General features: G+C 44.8%; 1 protein-coding gene across 1 annotated transcript; it reads right to left on the bottom strand.

The window, feature by feature from the left end:
- Positions 1-679: 679 nt before the first annotated feature.
- On the bottom strand, positions 680-16,718 carry FAM228A (family with sequence similarity 228 member A). Its single transcript, XM_045979021.1, has 7 exons — positions 16,626-16,718; positions 14,482-14,550; positions 7,507-7,594; positions 6,370-6,437; positions 1,670-1,728; positions 1,293-1,437; positions 680-706 (listed from the first exon to the last, which is right to left on the bottom strand). The coding sequence occupies exons 1-7, from the start codon at positions 16,716-16,718 to the stop codon at positions 680-682; spliced, it is 549 nt and encodes a 182-aa protein (XP_045834977.1).
- Between the last annotated feature and the right edge of the window lie 758 nt (positions 16,719-17,476).

Below are 17,476 nucleotides of genomic sequence, written 5' to 3'. Positions count from 1 at the left end.
AGCAAGAAATAAACTTCCGTCATGTGTAAACCACACTCCATTTTTGGGCTCTCTTGGTAACGGCAGTCAGGCTACCCTGCCAAAAGGGCAGAGCTGAGCAGTCCCATTCAGAACTAAGGGGCTTGGCTCTCAGAATTATCCACAGAAGACATTGCTGGAGGGGGCCCTGGGGGGCTCAGTTAGTTCACCAGCAGCCTTGGGCTCAGGTCATGATCCCAAAGTCCTCACATCGAGTCCCACATCCTCTCCCTGTTCAGTGGGCAGTATGCGTCTCCCTCTGCCTCTCCCCCGGCTTGTGCTCTCTGCCTCTCCCCCTGCTTGTGCTCTCTCTCTCTCTCTCAAACATATAAAATCTTTAAGAAAAAAAATTGCTGAGGAAAGTGTTATGGAGACAACCATATAAGGAGAATCCATTTCTGAGAGACTGAGGAAAACAACGGGATAGGGTAGGACTTGGGTCACAAAACATCTAAAGATTTTCATGCTCAAGAAAACTAGTCCCTCGTCCTGTGTGCGCTGGAGGTGAGAGCGGGGCAGTTGGCGAACACACAGATCCACCGCCCTCCAGACAGTCATGAACCCCTCTCAGTTCCCAGGCCCCTGGGAGCCTCCTCACCCTCGGGCACTAGGATACAGGATGTGGGAAGAAGATGAGCGGACGGAAGGGAAGATGTGCCAGTCAGATCGTGAGCTCTCGATAAGAAACCTGTTCGCGGAAAATGCTTACATATAAAATAACTTTCATGTATCTAAACCCTCAAGTGGCCTAACTTTCAGTATGAATTTCACTTCAGAAGATTCCCACCTATTGTGACTACACTGAGGAGAACCAATTCTTTTGGTCTGGGTCGGATGCACACATGGTAGAAAAATGGCAGAAGAGCAAAAACTTCAGAAAAAAATGAGAACTCAGAGGGCAGAACTCTGTGGCCAGGGTTTCTCTCATCTCGTAAGGGCACAAGCTGTCCCCCCAAAAGCAGGGTCCAGGGTTCCCCAATATGCTCCTTCTCTGAGTTTCCAGACCCCAGGCTCCCTGCCAGAGACTGTCTCATCTGTGCAGCAGCACCAAGCCCAGAGGCAAACCCCTCATTTCTTGTGCATTAAATGAAGCCTCGTCTGCATCCTCGCTCTCACTCCCTCTCTTGGCTCCCACCTTCTCTGCCCTGGGGAAGCCATGGGAGAAGGAGGGCTCTGTCAACGGCTCAGATTCCACAATCAATGTCTGCTGTCTCCTGCGCGCTGCAAACTTAGGCCATCCGAGCCCTGTTCCCCCCCAAATCTTATCCACTCACCACACAGTTCTTCTCATCCCTTTTATTCTCCTGGCTGAGCTTCAAGGAACAAAACTTCCTTTCAAAAGCAGTCTGACTTGGGTCGGTAGTCTTGTTCTCTTTATCAGGCAGATGTTTCTTTTCTGAACAGGTAAGTTTTTCAGAACTGCAAAGAAAAACAGGGGAAAAAAAGTATCTCAACTCCATACAAACAGAATTGTATTATTTAATAATTGTCTGAAAATGAATTTTGCAAACTCAGTACTCCCTTCATGAAAAGGAAGGACTGAGTAGACATCACTTGGTGGCTGTCCATCAATCGGTCTGCCCCACCCACAACCCTGCTGGCACAACCATTAGACAGTCATGTGATCCTTCTCTGCCTGTGGCCAAGGTACCTGGTCCAGGGCTTCAGGCCCCACAGTTGTAAGTGGGACAGGACGGCTTTCAGGCAGTCCTAGAGGGCCCAAACCAGAAACTCAGGCAGGCCCAATGCACCCATTTTCCAGCACATGCACAAGAAAGCAGAGAAAGCCAGTGTGCAGACTTGGGATCCAAGTCCTACCCTATCCTATTGTTTTCCCCAGTGTGCAGAGAAAGTTTTGTGAAGCAGGTTCACAAAGAAGCTCTGATGAAAGCCACAAAGTCCCAAAGAGGAAAGGACATGGCTCTCAGTCTTTATGCAGCCTGGCTGTCCTCGTGATCCCTATGGTCTGAATGTAGCCCCCCAAAGTTCATGTGTTGAAACCCAACCCCCAGTGTGATGGGATTAGGACGTAGGGCCTTTGGGAGGTGTAGGTCACGAGGACAGAGCCCTCATGAATGAATGCCCCTATAAAAGAGGCCCTAGAATGCTCCCTCACCCCCTTATCCATGTGAGAACACGGCAAGAAGGTGCTGTCTAAGAACCAGGAACCGGGGGGCGCCTGGGTGGCTCAGTGGGTTAAGCCGCTGCCTTCGGCTCAGGTCATGATCTCAGGGTCCTGGGATCGAGTCCCACATCGGGCTCTCTGCTCAGCAGCGAGCCTGCTTCCCTCTCTCTCTCTCTGCCTGCCTCTCTGTCTACTTGTGATTTCTCTCTGTCAAATAAATAAATAAAATCTTAAAAAAACAAAAACAAAAACAAAAACAACAAAAAAAGAATGATCGTTTTAAGAACCAGGAACCGGGCCCCTGTGGGATACCGAATCTGCCAGCCCCTTGATCTTGGACTTCCCAGCTTCCAGAGCTGTGAGAAATAAATTTCTGTTGTTTATTTATATTTTTTAGTATTTTTTATTTATTCATTTGAGAGACAGAGAGAGCACAAGCAGAGGGAGAGGAGAAGGAAACTCCCCACTGAGCTGGGAGCCCGACATGCTGCTTGATCCCAGGACCTAGAGATCATGACCTGAGCTGAAGGCAGACGCTTAACTGACTGAGCCACCCAGGGGCCCCAATTTCTGTTGTTTATAAGGCCCCCAATCTCTGGTATTCTGTTGTAACAACCAAACAGGCTGAGACACTGACTGTAGCTTCATAACAGACCAGAGCTCTCTAACCTACCATGGCTCTTCTCACACCCCCGCCTTTCTTTTTTTTTTTTAATTTTCTAACTTAAGAAGGATTCTGCTTTTTGTAATCGAACTGTCTCTGACTAACACAGCCACCTTGTCTTGAAGTACTTGTCTCACCTTACTGAGCAGCCATGTGGAGGCCCCTCCGGGCGTGTCCTCCCAGAGGATCTCCCCAGGGCTGCCCCCATTCCTGCCCTGGGAAGCTCAGGCCTATCTCGGCGTATAAGCCTTCTTCTTCCTTCCTTCCTTCCTTCATTCATTCAACAAGAGTTACTCATCCTCTACTGCATTCCAGCTCCGAGCTGGGAACACCAAGATAAAGACTACACAGTCCCTGCCCTCAAGGGGCTCGCAGGGGTCAGAAAAGGCAGATGGAGGGCGTGATAATTCCCTCTACCGTCTGGACTGGGATGGTCAGGAATGAAAAGAATGAACCAGGGTGGCAGTGCAGGCGGTTATAACTGTGCTGACTTGACCCAGATCTTTCTGTAGTTTATTTGTATGTCTTTTAAGGGAAAGGGATTTTTTAGATGAAGACAGAAAGGGTGGCAGAGTCCAGACAGCACACTAGGTTATGGGAAGGGTTATGGGAAGCCCCTGGAAGGTTTTCAGGTGGAGAGGAGTATCACTTCCGAGAGAGTCCTCCAGCTGCAAGGTGGAGAGTTCACTCAAGGACGCCACACTAAAGGGCTGGAGGCCACTTACAGAGCCGAGGAGCAAGAAAGTGGGGGGATGAGGAAATAAAGCAAAATAAAGCCTTTGTCTCACTGAGGGATAAGGAGTTATATAATTATTCATGTTTAAATTAAAATTGTTGACATTTATAAAGAAGCCAAGAAAGCAGAAATAAAACATAAAATTTCTAAATCAGAAGAGGAAACAGAAAGCAGACTGTTCGTTCCAGCAAAACTCAGGGTGAGAGACTAAAAGGAAATATCAGGAGAACATAACAGGACTTCTGTTTTTTGTGTAGAACTTACAAGTTTGCTCAGGCCAACACTCCTGCTGCAACAGCTAGAAAAAGAGAATGTTTTACTACCACCTCCGAGGAAAAAAAATTCCCAATCTTAAAGTCATTGAACAATTTCACAGAGGAAAGCACTCTTTCAGAAAGAGCTGGCCATCCCTGGCTATTTTCTCTGCTGAGGGAATTTGCCAACCTCAGGTAGCAGGGTAGGGACTGATTCCTCCATGGTCGCAGCATTATCTTTGGTGAATTTTTTCTCCCAGGCATGGTTGCTATCTTGGCAGGTGGGTAGTTAACCTTGTACTCAACATCTTCCTCCCAGTGGTAGGCACATCAAACAGTGCCTTGAGATAGGGTCCCCCAGGGTGGGGGAGGGAGACCCTTCAGGCCCTGAGCCTTCCCCAAACCTCTCAGAAAAAGAACCAAATACAATGCTAAAGCTATAAAAATAAAACACCTGAGAATAACTCACTGACGGGTTTAACAAGAGATTATTAGACACAACTGAAGAGATAATTAGTAAAATATCTAGAATCAGGTATAAAGTAACCATAAAAAAGATGGAAAAAAGGGGTGCCTGGGTGGCTCAGTGGGTTAAGCCTCTGCCTTCGGCTCAGGTCATGATCTCAGGGTCCTGAGAATGAGCCCCACAACAGGCTCTCTGCTCAGTCGGGAGCCTGCTTTCCCACCGTCTCTGCTACGTCTCCACCAAGTCAGCTACGTCTCCTGTTCTTGAGGGTCTTGTGAAGACCATTACCCTCAAGAACAGGAGACGTAGCTGACTTTCCTAACATACAGAAACAATCAGAGTCTTAGACAGAATAAGAAGACAGAGGAATTTGTCCCAAATAAAAGAACAGGGCAAGGCTACAGCCAGAAATCTAAGTGTAAGTAACATGGCTGATGGAGAATTTAAAGCATTGATCATAAGGATACACTCTGGACCTGAGAAAACAACGGAGATATCTATGAGACCATTAACACAGAGATAAGGAATAACACAGCAAAGATAAAACACTCAATGAACACAATGAAACACACACTTGATAAAATGAATAGCAGGCTGGAAAAGCAGAGGAATGAATTACTGACCTAGAAGACAGAGTAATGGAAAGTAATCAAGTTGAACAAAAGAGAGAAAAAAAGAATTATGCAAAACAAGAATAGACTTAGGGAACTTGGTGACTCCATCAAACACAATAACATTTGTATTATAGGAGACCCACAAAAAGGAAAGAGAAAAGGGGGCATAACATTATTTGAAGAAATAGTAGCTGAAAACTTCCCTAATCTAGGAAAGAAAACAGATATCCAGATCCAGGAGGCACAGAGAACCCCAAACAAAATCAACAAAAGCAGATCCACCCTAAGACATATCATAATTAAAATGGCAAAATACAGTAATTAAGAAAAAAATACTAAAAGCACCAATACAAAGGGAGACAGCTACATACAAAGGAAGCCCCATTAGGCTATCATTGGAATTTTTCAGCAGAAACCTTCCAAACCAGAAAGAGTAGCATGATACATTCGAAGTGCTGAAAGGGAAAAACCTGCAGCCAAGAATATTCTATCCAGCAAGGGTAGGAGGAGAGAAAAGAGTTTCCCAAACAGGGATGCCTGGGTGACTCAGTTGGTTAAGTGTCCAACTTTTTATCTCAGTTCAGGTCTTTTTTTTTTTTTTTAAGATTTTATTTATTTGAGGGGCGCCTGGGTGGCTCAGTGGGTTAAGCCGCTGCCTTCAGCTCAGGTCATGATCTCAGGGTCCTGGGATCGAGTCCCACGTTGGGCTCTGCTCAGCGGGAGCCTGCTTCCTTCTCTCTCTCTCTGCCTGCCTCTCTACTTGTGATCTCGCTCTGTCAAATAAATAAATACATCTAAAAAAAAAAAAAAAGATTTTATTTATTTGAGAGAGAGAATGCATGAGTGAGGCAAGAGACAGTGGGAGAAGCAGACTCCCCACTGAGCAGGGAGCCCAAGGCAGGGCTCAATCCCCAGGAACTCCAGGATCATGATCTGAGCCCAACGCAGACACTTAACTGACTGAACTCCCCAGGCACCCCATCAACTCTGGTCTTGATCTCAGGGTCATGAGTTCAAACCCCACGCTGGGCTCTATGCTGGGCATGGCACTTATTTAAAAATTAAAAAGAAGTCTCCCAAACAAAATCCAAAGGAGTTCATGGCCACTAAACCAACCCAGCATGAAATATTAAAAGGGACTCTTTGAGTAGAAAGGCCAAAAATGACAGTATGAGGGCAGGAAACACAAAAGTAGTAAAAGTGAATATTTCCATAAAAACCCAGTCAAGGAACTCACAAAATAAAAGGGTGTATAAAATACGACACCATATACTTAAAACAGGGGGAGGAGACAAACACTCCAAAAAATAGATAAGGAAAAAAACTTCCAAATTCATTCTATAAAGCCAGCATTACCCTGATTCCAAAACCAGATAAAGGCACCACAAAAAAAGATAACCATAGGCCAATATCTCTGGTGAACATAGATGCAAAAATCCTCAACAAAATATTAACAAACCAAATCCAACAATACATTAAAAACATTATTCACCACGATCAGGTGGGGTTTATTCCTGACGTACAGGTGACGAACAGACACGTGAAAGATGTTCATCCTCACTTATCAACAGGGAAAAGCAAGTCAAAACTACAATGAGACACCACCTCACAACCGTCAGAATGGCTAAAATTATAACAACACAGGAAACAATAGGTGTTGGCGAGGATGTAGAGAAAGGGAAACACTCTTACACTGTTGGTGGGAACGCAAACTGGTGTCGTCACTCTGGAAAACGGTATGGAGGGTACTCAACAAGTTAAAAATAGAACTACCCTGTGATCCAGCAACTGCACTACTGGGTATTGACCCAAAGAATAGAAAACCATGAGGGATGTATGCACCCCTATATTTACGGAGTTATAGCAGCATTAATTATAATAGCCAAGATACGGAAGCAACTCAAGTATCCCTTGATAGATGAATGGATAGAAGATGTGGTGTGTAAGTGTGTGTGTGTGTGTGTGTGTGTGTGTGTGTGTGTGTGTGATGGAATCATTACTCAGCCATAAAAAAAGAATGAAGTCTTGTCATTTGCAACAACATGGATGGCGCAAGAGCGTATAATGCTAAGTGAAATAAGTCAGAGAAAGACAAATGCCATGTGATTTCACTTATATGTGGAATTTAAGAAACAAATGAGCAATGGGGGGGAAAGAGAGAGAGAGAGAGAGAGAGACAACCCAAGAAACAGACTCTTAACTATAGGGAACAAACCGATAGTTACCGGAGGGGAGGTGGGTTAGAAGATGGGCTAAATAGGTGACAGGGATTAAGGAGTGCACCTGTCAGGATGTGCACTGGGTGATTAAAATACTTATTAAAAAATAAAAATTCTGGGGGCGCCTGGGTGGCTCAGTGGGTTAAAGCCTCTGCCTTCGGCTCAGGTCATGGCACCAGGGTCCTGGGATCGAGCCCCGCATCGGGCTCTCTGCTCAGCAGGGAGCCTGCTTCCCTTCCTCTCTCTGCCTACTTGTGATCTCTGTCTGTCAAATACATAAATAAAATCTTAAAAAAAAAAAAACACTAAGCTAAATCAACACTCTTAAAGTCAACTCCAGTCACTCTTGAGGTAGGCAATCACTGGACAATTAGAAGTCTCTAAAAGCAAAGCCAGTGATCACAAAGTACCTGTCTTATACTGAAAAAGAGCTCTCTTCTCTTCATCCATCTCTTGCTGTCTTCTAAACAGAGGATCACAAAATGAGGGGACCATAATCTACAAGAAAAATAACTTGGAGGATACTACTCAGTGTGTAGTAAGCTAAGTCTGTCTAAAGAATTCCACCTTATTTTACAACAAGGAGTAAGGACGCATGAATCATGTCATGACCTGAATCATGACCTGAATCATGTCAATCCACATAGCAGGAAAAGAGTAAATGTCATCTGTCTCACTTTCGGACATTTCACTGAGCCGTGAGCGGCTTACTGGAGGGAGGGCCGCCCAGAGAGAAGCGACATACTCTGACAAGAGTTCCACCGCATCACCGCATCAGCCCATAAATATTTGCTGACGCCACGGTGTGCCACATCCCAATGAGCTCCTGTCCTCCAGGATCTCTCAGTCTAGAAAGTCATACACAGTGACAATCTAGTCATGAGAGGGATCAGCTCAGGACGCTTTAGGAGCACAAGGCAGATCTGTAGGTGGCCTGGCAGTAAGGGTGCTCCCGGGAGACCTGGCAACCAGTCTCTAGAGTCTGTGAGAAGAGAAGGGCAGGGAACCTTGGCCTGGGTGAGTGTCAGGAAACCAGGCTACAGAGGATGCTGAGAAAGATGGTTTTCTCCCCCCTCCCCATTCCTGATTACAGACTTTAGACTAGGGGCCACTTTTTCCCTTTCTTCACTCCCCACGTACACCCGGCCCGACGCTGGTTCCCTAAGCATGTATGAGGTAAACAGGTACTGAATAAGTGAGGCAGCAAAATGACTGACCAATACCACACTAGCAAGTCCCCCAGAGCCAAAAGAACCTTCTTGTCTTTTTTAAAGATTTTATTTATTTATTTGATAGAGAGAGAGAGAGATCACAAGTAGGCAGAGAGGCAGGCAGAGACAGAGGGGAAGCAGGCTCCCTACTGAGCAGAGAGCCCGATGCGGGGCTCGATCCCAGGACCCTGAGATCACGACCTGGGCTGAAGGCAGAGGCTTAACCCACTGAGCCACCCAGGCGCTCCCAAAAGAACCTTCTTATCTTCGTAACAATGATCTGCCTTGGTTTTCTGGAAGAAGCAAAACCAACTACTTCCCTCTTCAGAGCCACACATATTTTGTTAATGACTGCTAATACCAGGTGACTACTTTTGCTACACAGGAATAAACACTGGAAACTGTATCTCAAAATTTTAACTCTACACTGGTAAGTTTGAAACGTGAAGATTCATTACCAGCCCAACTACTGGTTCTCTGGGCAACCGTCCCGGCCCCCCCTCCTTCCACCTTCCCCAGAAAGGAGCTCTGCCTCTTGGGCCAGTGCCCCCTGCACCATGACCCCCGTCACACCCCACTGCACTTGCCGTCATGTCTCCCTCTCCCTCCTGGGCTTCCAGTTTGCTGAATGGGAGCGGAGGAACACACACATGTCAATTCCCCAGTAGGTGAAATTACTGTAGGTTCCTGTTCTAAAACTCAGAGGAAATGCTTCTGTAGATTTTTAAATGAATACAGAGAAATTACAAGACTTCAAAAATGACTAGGTTTTCCCCCAACCCCAGAGCTTCTAAGAATGAATGACTGAATGAATCTTACTTACCTTTGATAATTTAGTCCTTTTTTGTCATGTAAAAAGTCCTGCATACTTCAGGATCACAAAGGTCTTCAAGTGCAATTTACTTTAGAAAAAAAACAAAAATACACCTAAGAGCAAATCACTTCATACAGTGGTGTTTTGCAAGATTCAGAAATGCCAAATGCTTTATTCTTCCTTCATATAAAATTATAGAGTCAAAGGGTAAGAAGGAACCTGAGAAGTAATTTAGACTGCACTGATAGTCCACCACCTTCCAAGAGAAGTAATCATCAAGCTTTAGTCTGAAGTCATCAGCTAGCCTTAGCCTGAGAACTTTCTGCTCCACCAGGAAAGCAGTTTGGCCATTCTAACCACCAGTTTGTCCTTAGACTGAACTGAAATCCGCCTTGTCACTGCCCCGGGCAGATACTAGTTCTCTAGCGGGAACAACAAAAAATTTATCTACCCATCACCCACATGCCAGCCTTTTAAATATTTAAAGTTCTCGTTCCCTCTCCTGTCCTCTCTTCCCTGGGCTAAATTACCCCGTATCCCTTCCCACTTTTCCTCCATTGAAGTGTCATCAAGCCTCCACCCTGGTGAAGGTCCCTTCTGTAGTGTGAATCCAGAGTGACAGGAGAGCAAGGGGGGACTTCGATGCTTCTCACTCCAAGTGCCTACCACCTCCCTTCATACAGCCTGAGAGCCCAAGTGTTTTCTTAGAAGTCAGCTCCCACAGTCCACTCACACTGATTTGACAGTCATTTAAAACCACGCACACTGGGTGCCTGGGTGGCTCAGTGGGTTAAAGCCTCTGCCTTTGGCTCAGGTCATGATCTCGGGGTCCTGGGATCGAGTCCTGCATCAGGCTCTCTGCTCAGGAGGGAGCCTGCTTCCCCCTCTCTCTCTGCCTGCCTCTGCCTACTTGTGATCTCTGTCTGTCAAATAAATAAATAAATAACATCTTTAAAAAACAAACAAACAAAACCCACGCACCCTTAGGGCGTCCGGGTGGCTCAGTCGGTTGAGTGTCAGTCTGTGGCTCAGGTCATGATCTCAGGACCCTGGGACTGAGCCGCGAAGTCAGCCTCCCTGCTCAGCAGGAGGTCTGCTTCTTCTACCCCCTCAGCCTCTCCAACCCCCTCTCATGCTTTTGCATGCTCTCAAATAAATAAAAGCTCTCTCTCAAATAAGTAAAATCTTTAAAACAAAACAAAACCTCGTATTTCAACACATGCCTTTTTTTTTTAAAGATTTTATTTATTTATTTGAGGGAAACCTGGGTGGCTCAGTTGTTAAGCGTCTGCCTTTGGCTCAGGTCATGATCCTAGGGTCCTGGGATCGAGTCCCACATCGGGCTCCTTGCTCAGTGAGGGACCTGCTTCTCCCTCTGCCTGCTGCTCCCCATTTGTGCCCTCTCTTTCTCTCTCTGACAAATAAATAAAATCTTTAAGAAAAAAAAAAAGATTTTGTTTGTTTATTTGAGGGAGAGAGAGACAGAGTATGAGCTAGGTGAAGGGCAAAGGTGCAGACTCCCCACTGAGCAGTGAGCCCGACTCAGAGCTCAAGCCCAGGACCCTGAGGTCATGACCTGAGCTGAAGGCAGAGGCTTAATCAACTGAGTCACCCCAGCCTCCCAACATCCTTTTTCTAAAGCATGGCTTCACGGCTTCCCCATCCTATACTTCTGCAATCACCTTTCTGGGCACAATTGTAAGACTGTGCACTTTGGTTCTGACACTGAGCTCTGCCTCTTAGAGTGCTTAGGAAGAAGTATTTAATGTTCACATCCAGAAATTTTGCTCAGCAAATAAATATTATGACATTCCAGGCAAACTACTCTAGATCTATAGTAAATGCCTGGAAATCTAGGCAGACCCAAATTCCAAAGGAGGGTCCTGACGACAAAGTTAAAACAGAAAAAAATCTTCAAAACGAGCAGTCAAAATGTTATTGTTTTGTAGAGCCAAACTGAAGAACAGTGTGTAGAAACCAGTGGTCCCTCCTAACTCAACAGCCATGGAATCCCTTTCTCCCTTGCCCTCTTCCTACTCAAGACATTGGAAAGCTACACTCTCTTTCCTGGCCCTCCTTCTAGCTAGCTCTCGTGATGTGACCCAGTTATGGATAATGTGACCTAAGTGGAAATCTGCCAGGAGCTTCTGGGAACTCTTTCTGCTTCCAGATCAAAGATCAGGTATAAGAAAAGGGTACCCTGGCACCATTTCTTACCCCTTCTTCCTGCTTGAGCACAGATGTAACACCTGATGCTGTGAGTAACCAAATGAGGCTTAAGCCGCTGCCTTCGGCTCAGGTCATGATCTCAGGGTCCTGGGATTGAGCCCCACGTCGGGCTCTCTGCTCAACAGGGAGCCTGTTTCCTCCTCTCTCTCTGCCTGCTTCTCTGCCTACTTGTGATCTCTCTCTCTCTCTGTGTCAAATAAATAAATTAAATCTTCAAATATAAGAATGATGAGGGAAAACTTAAAATATTAAGGATAGCAGCAAAGAATTACAGGAAAAAACTGGGGTGACTAACATTGTTTTGCTATCAGAAACCATAATAAGACCACCTAACGCTCAACTTCTTAGTTCACAATAAATTTCCTTATGGTTTAAGCTACTGCTATTCTCTTTACCTAAAAATATTCCTGATAAATCTAGTTCCAAATTAATATTTCTATTTCCTCCTTCTGAAACCCCAAGTTTAAAAATATAGTAGGCCGTATTATAATTCCATGAATTCATCATAAATACAAAAATAACACTAGGACTATTTGCATAACCAGTGAAAATGTTGGCTTGACTCTATAAATTATACTTTATTTAAAAAAAAACCCCACAGTACCTTTTTATTGGTACTCTGTAAAAAATATTCAAAATTCTCTATTTCATTTTTTCCAACCATCTGTATGAAATTACTTTGTCTATAATTCTCGGAAGAGGCTCTGCAACATTTTTCAACCCATTTCTTATGTAACATCTCTTCTTCTTTGCTTAAAAATATCCAGATGCTAAAAATATGTATCTAATCTCTAATCAGAGGATACAAACAAGGAAAACACATTATTAAGAAGTTTTCCACTTATTGGGGAGCCTGGGTGACTCAGTGGGTAAAGCCTCTGCCTTCAGCTCAGGTCATGATCCCAATGTCCTGGGATGGAGCCCCGTATCGGGTTCTCTGCTTGGTGGGGAGCCTGCTTCCTCCTCTCTCTCTGCCTGCCTCTCTGCCTATTTGTGATTTCTCTCTGTCAAATAAATAAATAAAATCTTAAAAAAAAAAAAAAGAAGTTTTCCACTTACCATCATTTGAATAACGGCAGAAAACACTTGCTCCCACTCCTAAACCCTCAATATTTTCGGGTTGCAAGGTCCGAGCATGAGGTAACTGAAGAACACAATGAAGTTCAGTAAGAGAACCTGAGAGCACAGGGCAGGAGGAACCCAGGAAAGGTTCTAAACTAGAACTGTGCCTTCAGGTTACACCACAGCCAAACCATTCCTAACTCATCAAACTCCTGCTTCTTTTTAAGGATTTCAAAGCTTTCCTGTCACCCACAGCATGTCCCCAGGCTTCATCATCAGTAAAGTCTACAACAAAATTGGTAGAGTAAACAGGGCACTAGACGTGCTCCACTCTCTGAATGTATAGGAGGCCAATCCCATCTACCTCTTTTCATGTGCAAATGAGAATATATGTGAACTTCCTTCATAAATTACAAACATCACAGGACCATTTTAACAGCAAATTTCAATCTCTCTCATTAAAATTAAAACTTCTTTGGGGTGTGTGTGGGCTCAGTGGGTTAAGCATCTGACTCCGAGTTTGGCCTCAGTTCCTGATTTCTTGGGTTGTGAGACTGGGCCACTGGTAGGGCTCTGTGGGGAGTCTGCTTAAAGATTCTCTCCTGTTAGGTTGCTCCCACCGGCGATAGTAAGAAAAAGGCTACAAGGCAAATGGATCCAAGAGATGAACTTTATTGCAAGCACTGCAGAGAGAGAGAGAGAGAGAGAGAGAAGTGAGTCGGGGAAGTTGTGCTGGGAGGGAGTTGGCGAGGTCCTTTTATCGGGTTGAGGTAGGGCATAGCCTGGCGTCCATATAAGCAAGGTATGCGGTGATCAAAGGGTATGGGGTGGGGAGAGTGTATCGGACCAAGGTAAGGCATGGGCTGGAGTCCATATATGGCAAGGTATGTGGTGATCGGAGGGTATGGGGCGGGGGAAGTCTGTGATGGACAGTTCCCATTGGGAAGTTCCTGGGTGGTGAGTTTCAGTTTCCTGGCGGTGACGTGGAGGCTGCAGTGAGGGTGGCGGGAAAGTCCGCCATCTTGGAGAGGGTTGTCGGGGAGATCCGCCATTTTGGAGCGCGGGTTTCCCAGCCGGCCCATCATCTCCCACTGCCCCTCCCCCTACTCTCTCTCTAGAATAAATAGATCTTTAAAATTAAACTTCTTTAAGTTTATTGGGGTGCTTGTGTGGCTTAGTTGGTTAAGTGTTCAACTCTTGATTTCAGCTCAGGTCATGATCTTAGGGTTCTAAGATCAGCCCAGCATCTGGCTGTACGCTCAATGCGGAGTCTGCTTGAGACTTTCTCGCTCTGCCTTTGCCTCTGCTCACACACACTCTCTCGCTCTCGCTCTTTCCAAAATAAATCTTGGGGCACCTGGATAGCTCAATCAAGCATCTGCCTTTGGGTTGTGATCCCTGAGTCCTGGGATTGAGCCCGACATTGGGTTCTCCTCTCAGTGGGGAGCCTGCCTCTCCTCTGCCTCTGCCTGCCACTCTCCCAGCTTGTGTGCTCTCTCTCTAATAAATGGTTTTTTAAAATTTTTTTAAATAAATAAATCTTAAAAAAAAAATTATCTCTCCTTCCCTTTGCCCCTCCCCCTCATACTCTCTTAAAAAAGAAAGAAAGAAAGAAATGAAGGAAGGAGGGAGGGAAGAAAGGAAGGGAACGGAAAGGAAAGGAGAAAGTCCTTTAAATTTATTAATTTCATAGTAATTCTCAGGACTGATTGGTCATTACCCTTAAATACCATTTCAGGTGGTTTTACGTAGCCCCATTGTGATGTGGGAACATATGAGAAAGAGATTTAGTTTGAGTCAGAACGAATTTCCATTCAGTACCAGAACAAAGAGGGGAAGCAGTTAGAACAATCTCTCAGATCCCTTACAGGAAGAGCTAGGAATCCTGACCTCTGAGTGAGCCTGCAAGGAGCTGGGCAATCTCAGATCTATGCTGTATAAATAAACAAATCAGAGGAGGCTCCTTCTCCCAGCAGAAAGAGTCTCTGTGACACAGTAACATCCTCTCAGCCACGCACTGCTCTTGCTTACCTGGACACTTAGAATCCAAGCCTGTAGCCCACTCTCACCTTTGCAATGTAATTTTCTCTAAATAATATTGCACAGACAGCTTCATCAATGTCTTCTCTAGCTAATGCCTAAAATTACAGAATTGAGTATTCGGATGTAAATCCTGAAGAAACCAACCAGAATCACAAAACTCATTGTATTTTACCAAGAGTTTTACTGTGTATCCACTGCCTGTTACCTCAAAGACTATTTTATAACTTTTTATTAAGGCAGTTTTCAAACATGAGTCTCTGTGAACCCATCACCCAGGTTCAATAATTATCAACTCAGAGAGTCAATCTTAGTTCATCGAAATCCCTGCTCACTCTCCCCGGCCTCCCTACCCAGATTTTTCTGAAACAAATCTCTTAACGTCATACCATTAAATCGTATTTTTGAATTACTAAGAAAGCTTACTAATTAAAGGGATCCTCTATAAAATGAATCCTCTTTTCAGGCATTCTCTAGGTATGTTTTAAAGGGCCCTTGAAGTTCCTGACTTCCACCGTTGTTTTTATAAGTCAAAACCTCTTTTTAAGTAAGAAAGAGCCGGTTAGTGGCAGCTTCTGGCCTAGGACCAAGATTGTCTCACGTCTAGAGACTTGCTGCTTCCATTGGGAGTTGGGGTAAACTTGATGCACTTAAACCTCACCCTAGGGTTTTTCATTTGGACCATGAACTGGGCTTCCAGCTTTTATGCTTATAGGACTAAGTCGGAACAAATGGGAAGGCAATAAAAATCCAGTATCTGGAGGAGAAATGCTATTCCTAGAAGAATTAGTGTAAAAAGATCCAGGTTCTTAAAACTATATTATTCGATCTTTGGTTCTGCCACATCTTTGGTTCTGCATCAAAACAAACGAACCCCCAAACTCAAATAACAAATCTGTGAATGAGAGAGACCTCGAAAAGGAGAGTTGTAGCTTTATCCATACATTTAACAGCTACAAATGAAATCTAAAATAATATTCAGATAGCTATTTGGGTCTTCAAAATAAAACTCTCTTGGTAATACAAGCAAAATCTTGCTTTAAAGCCTTCTTAGACTTATTCTAAGACAGCAATTAAGGGGCACCTGGTTGGCTCAGTCGGTGAAACGTCTGCCTGTGGCTCAGATCATGATCCCAGGGTCCTAGAATTGAGCCCTGTATCACACTCCCTGCTCTGTGGGAAGTCTGCTTCTCTCTCTCCCACTTTCCCTGCTCGTGTTCCCTCTCTCGCTGCCTCTCTGTCAAATAAATAGATCTTAAAAAAAAAAAAAAAGGGACGGTAATTGAAAAATCATGTAAAATAATTAAATATTTTCCCAATGCTATAAACTTAAATCAACCTATTTGAAGTAGAAACATCTATTTTGACAAATGTGGAAAACCACATTTTTAAGCCATCCTTATTAACATTAGTAATAAATGTTATAAATACTATTGATCACGTGTCCAACTTTTGAACCACCTTTTTAAAGGAAATAAACAGTTTTTGCTTTCACTAATTACTTCGTCATTTTGCCAGAAAACATAAGGAAGGTTAATGATTTCTGGCAGCACTTGTGAGACTCACAGTTTTCTGTGTGCATACACACCAATGCTAAAGGTCTCACCACTCTTAACTGCTACCATGGCAAAAGAAAGGAAGTATCCACGAGCTCTTCTTTACAGTGAGACAGATTATAGGATCGTATAAAATAATGAAACTTTATGAGGAAATCATTGCTTTAGGGCACCTGAGTGGCTCAGTAGGTTAAGACTCTGCCTTTGGCTCAGGTCATGATCTCAGGGTCCTGGGATTGAGCCCCACATCTGGCTCTCTGCTCAGTGGAGAGCCTGCTTCCCCCCCTCTCTCTCTGCCTGCCTCTCTGCCTACTTGTGATCTTTGTCTGTCAAATAAATAAATAAAATCTTAAAAAAAAAAAAAACAATCATTGCTTTACCATACCCTCAAGTATCAGAATTCCCTGGGGCACACAGCCCGCAGCCTGCTGGTCACTTGGACCACACTCTTGGCCACCCTTGATCCTGGATCATTCATTCCCATTCACAGAAATTTTCTCTGCCAGGAGCTATTCTAGTTCTGGGGACTACAACCATGACTGAGACAAAATAGTTCTCAAGGGATTTATGTCCCATCACCCAAAGGACTTACATCCCAAAACACCACGTTCCTTTACCTCCATGAAAGCAACTGACTCTGCCTCTGGCCATTCTTTTAATTTTTCTGTCCTGAAATGTTCACCATAGGTAGGCGCTTTCTTGGAAGCCATGGATAATAGGATCCCTGAGGGAAGAGAGAGTAATGGAAGAGACTTCGCAAGACAGAAAGCAGTTCGAGTTCTGAGTAAAACAAAACAGAAATCCATGGTGCCCTAGAGCCTTTCCAAAGCGGTGATTATGCCTCCCCCACATGTGGTTGCAGGGTCCTTCTGGCCGGCAGGCCTGGGCCAACTCCCACCCCATCACCATGGAGGACCCCCACCCTCACCCCTGCTCCCTGACCACCACCCCCAAGACCTAGGGCCTCCCTGCAGGCTTCTTCCCCTCTCAGTGGAGTGCCTGGCCCACTCACTCACCAACCCACCTCCAGAGGGTGACCAGTGACCAGAGGATTAAGGGAGGGAAAAGGGAGCGTCCTTTTAAAACCAAACTAAAGCACTGGGCTGAAACCAGAGCCCACTTCCCTGGAAGCCCCTGTCCCAACAAGGGCCAGTCAAGTGTGGGGGAGGTCAGGGAGGAGGAGGGCCCGTGCACATGGGGCCTTCAACTGCCCAATCCAACATGACCTTATATTTTGTTTCAAATTAGTTGACGTCTTATAAATTAATACTACAGAGAATATACAGTTTACCTATACGAACTAGGGCTACGATTAGGAGAGGGATGATTTTTAGTGTCCCCTTTTGCCTAAGGAAAACAAAATCCTGCCATCTTCCCCTGACTAGGGATCACGTTCAACATGAGCCAAAGAGTGACACACAGAATCAGAATCAGCAAGTGGGTAATCGTACTCAAAATGAATTCTTAA

Source organism: Meles meles, chromosome 15, assembly GCF_922984935.1.
Source record: "Meles meles chromosome 15, mMelMel3.1 paternal haplotype, whole genome shotgun sequence".
NCBI classification, from domain to species: Eukaryota; Metazoa; Chordata; class Mammalia; order Carnivora; family Mustelidae; genus Meles; species Meles meles.
The sequence above is the reverse complement of the archived record's forward strand: the minus strand, read 5'-3'. Positions and strand labels throughout refer to the sequence as shown.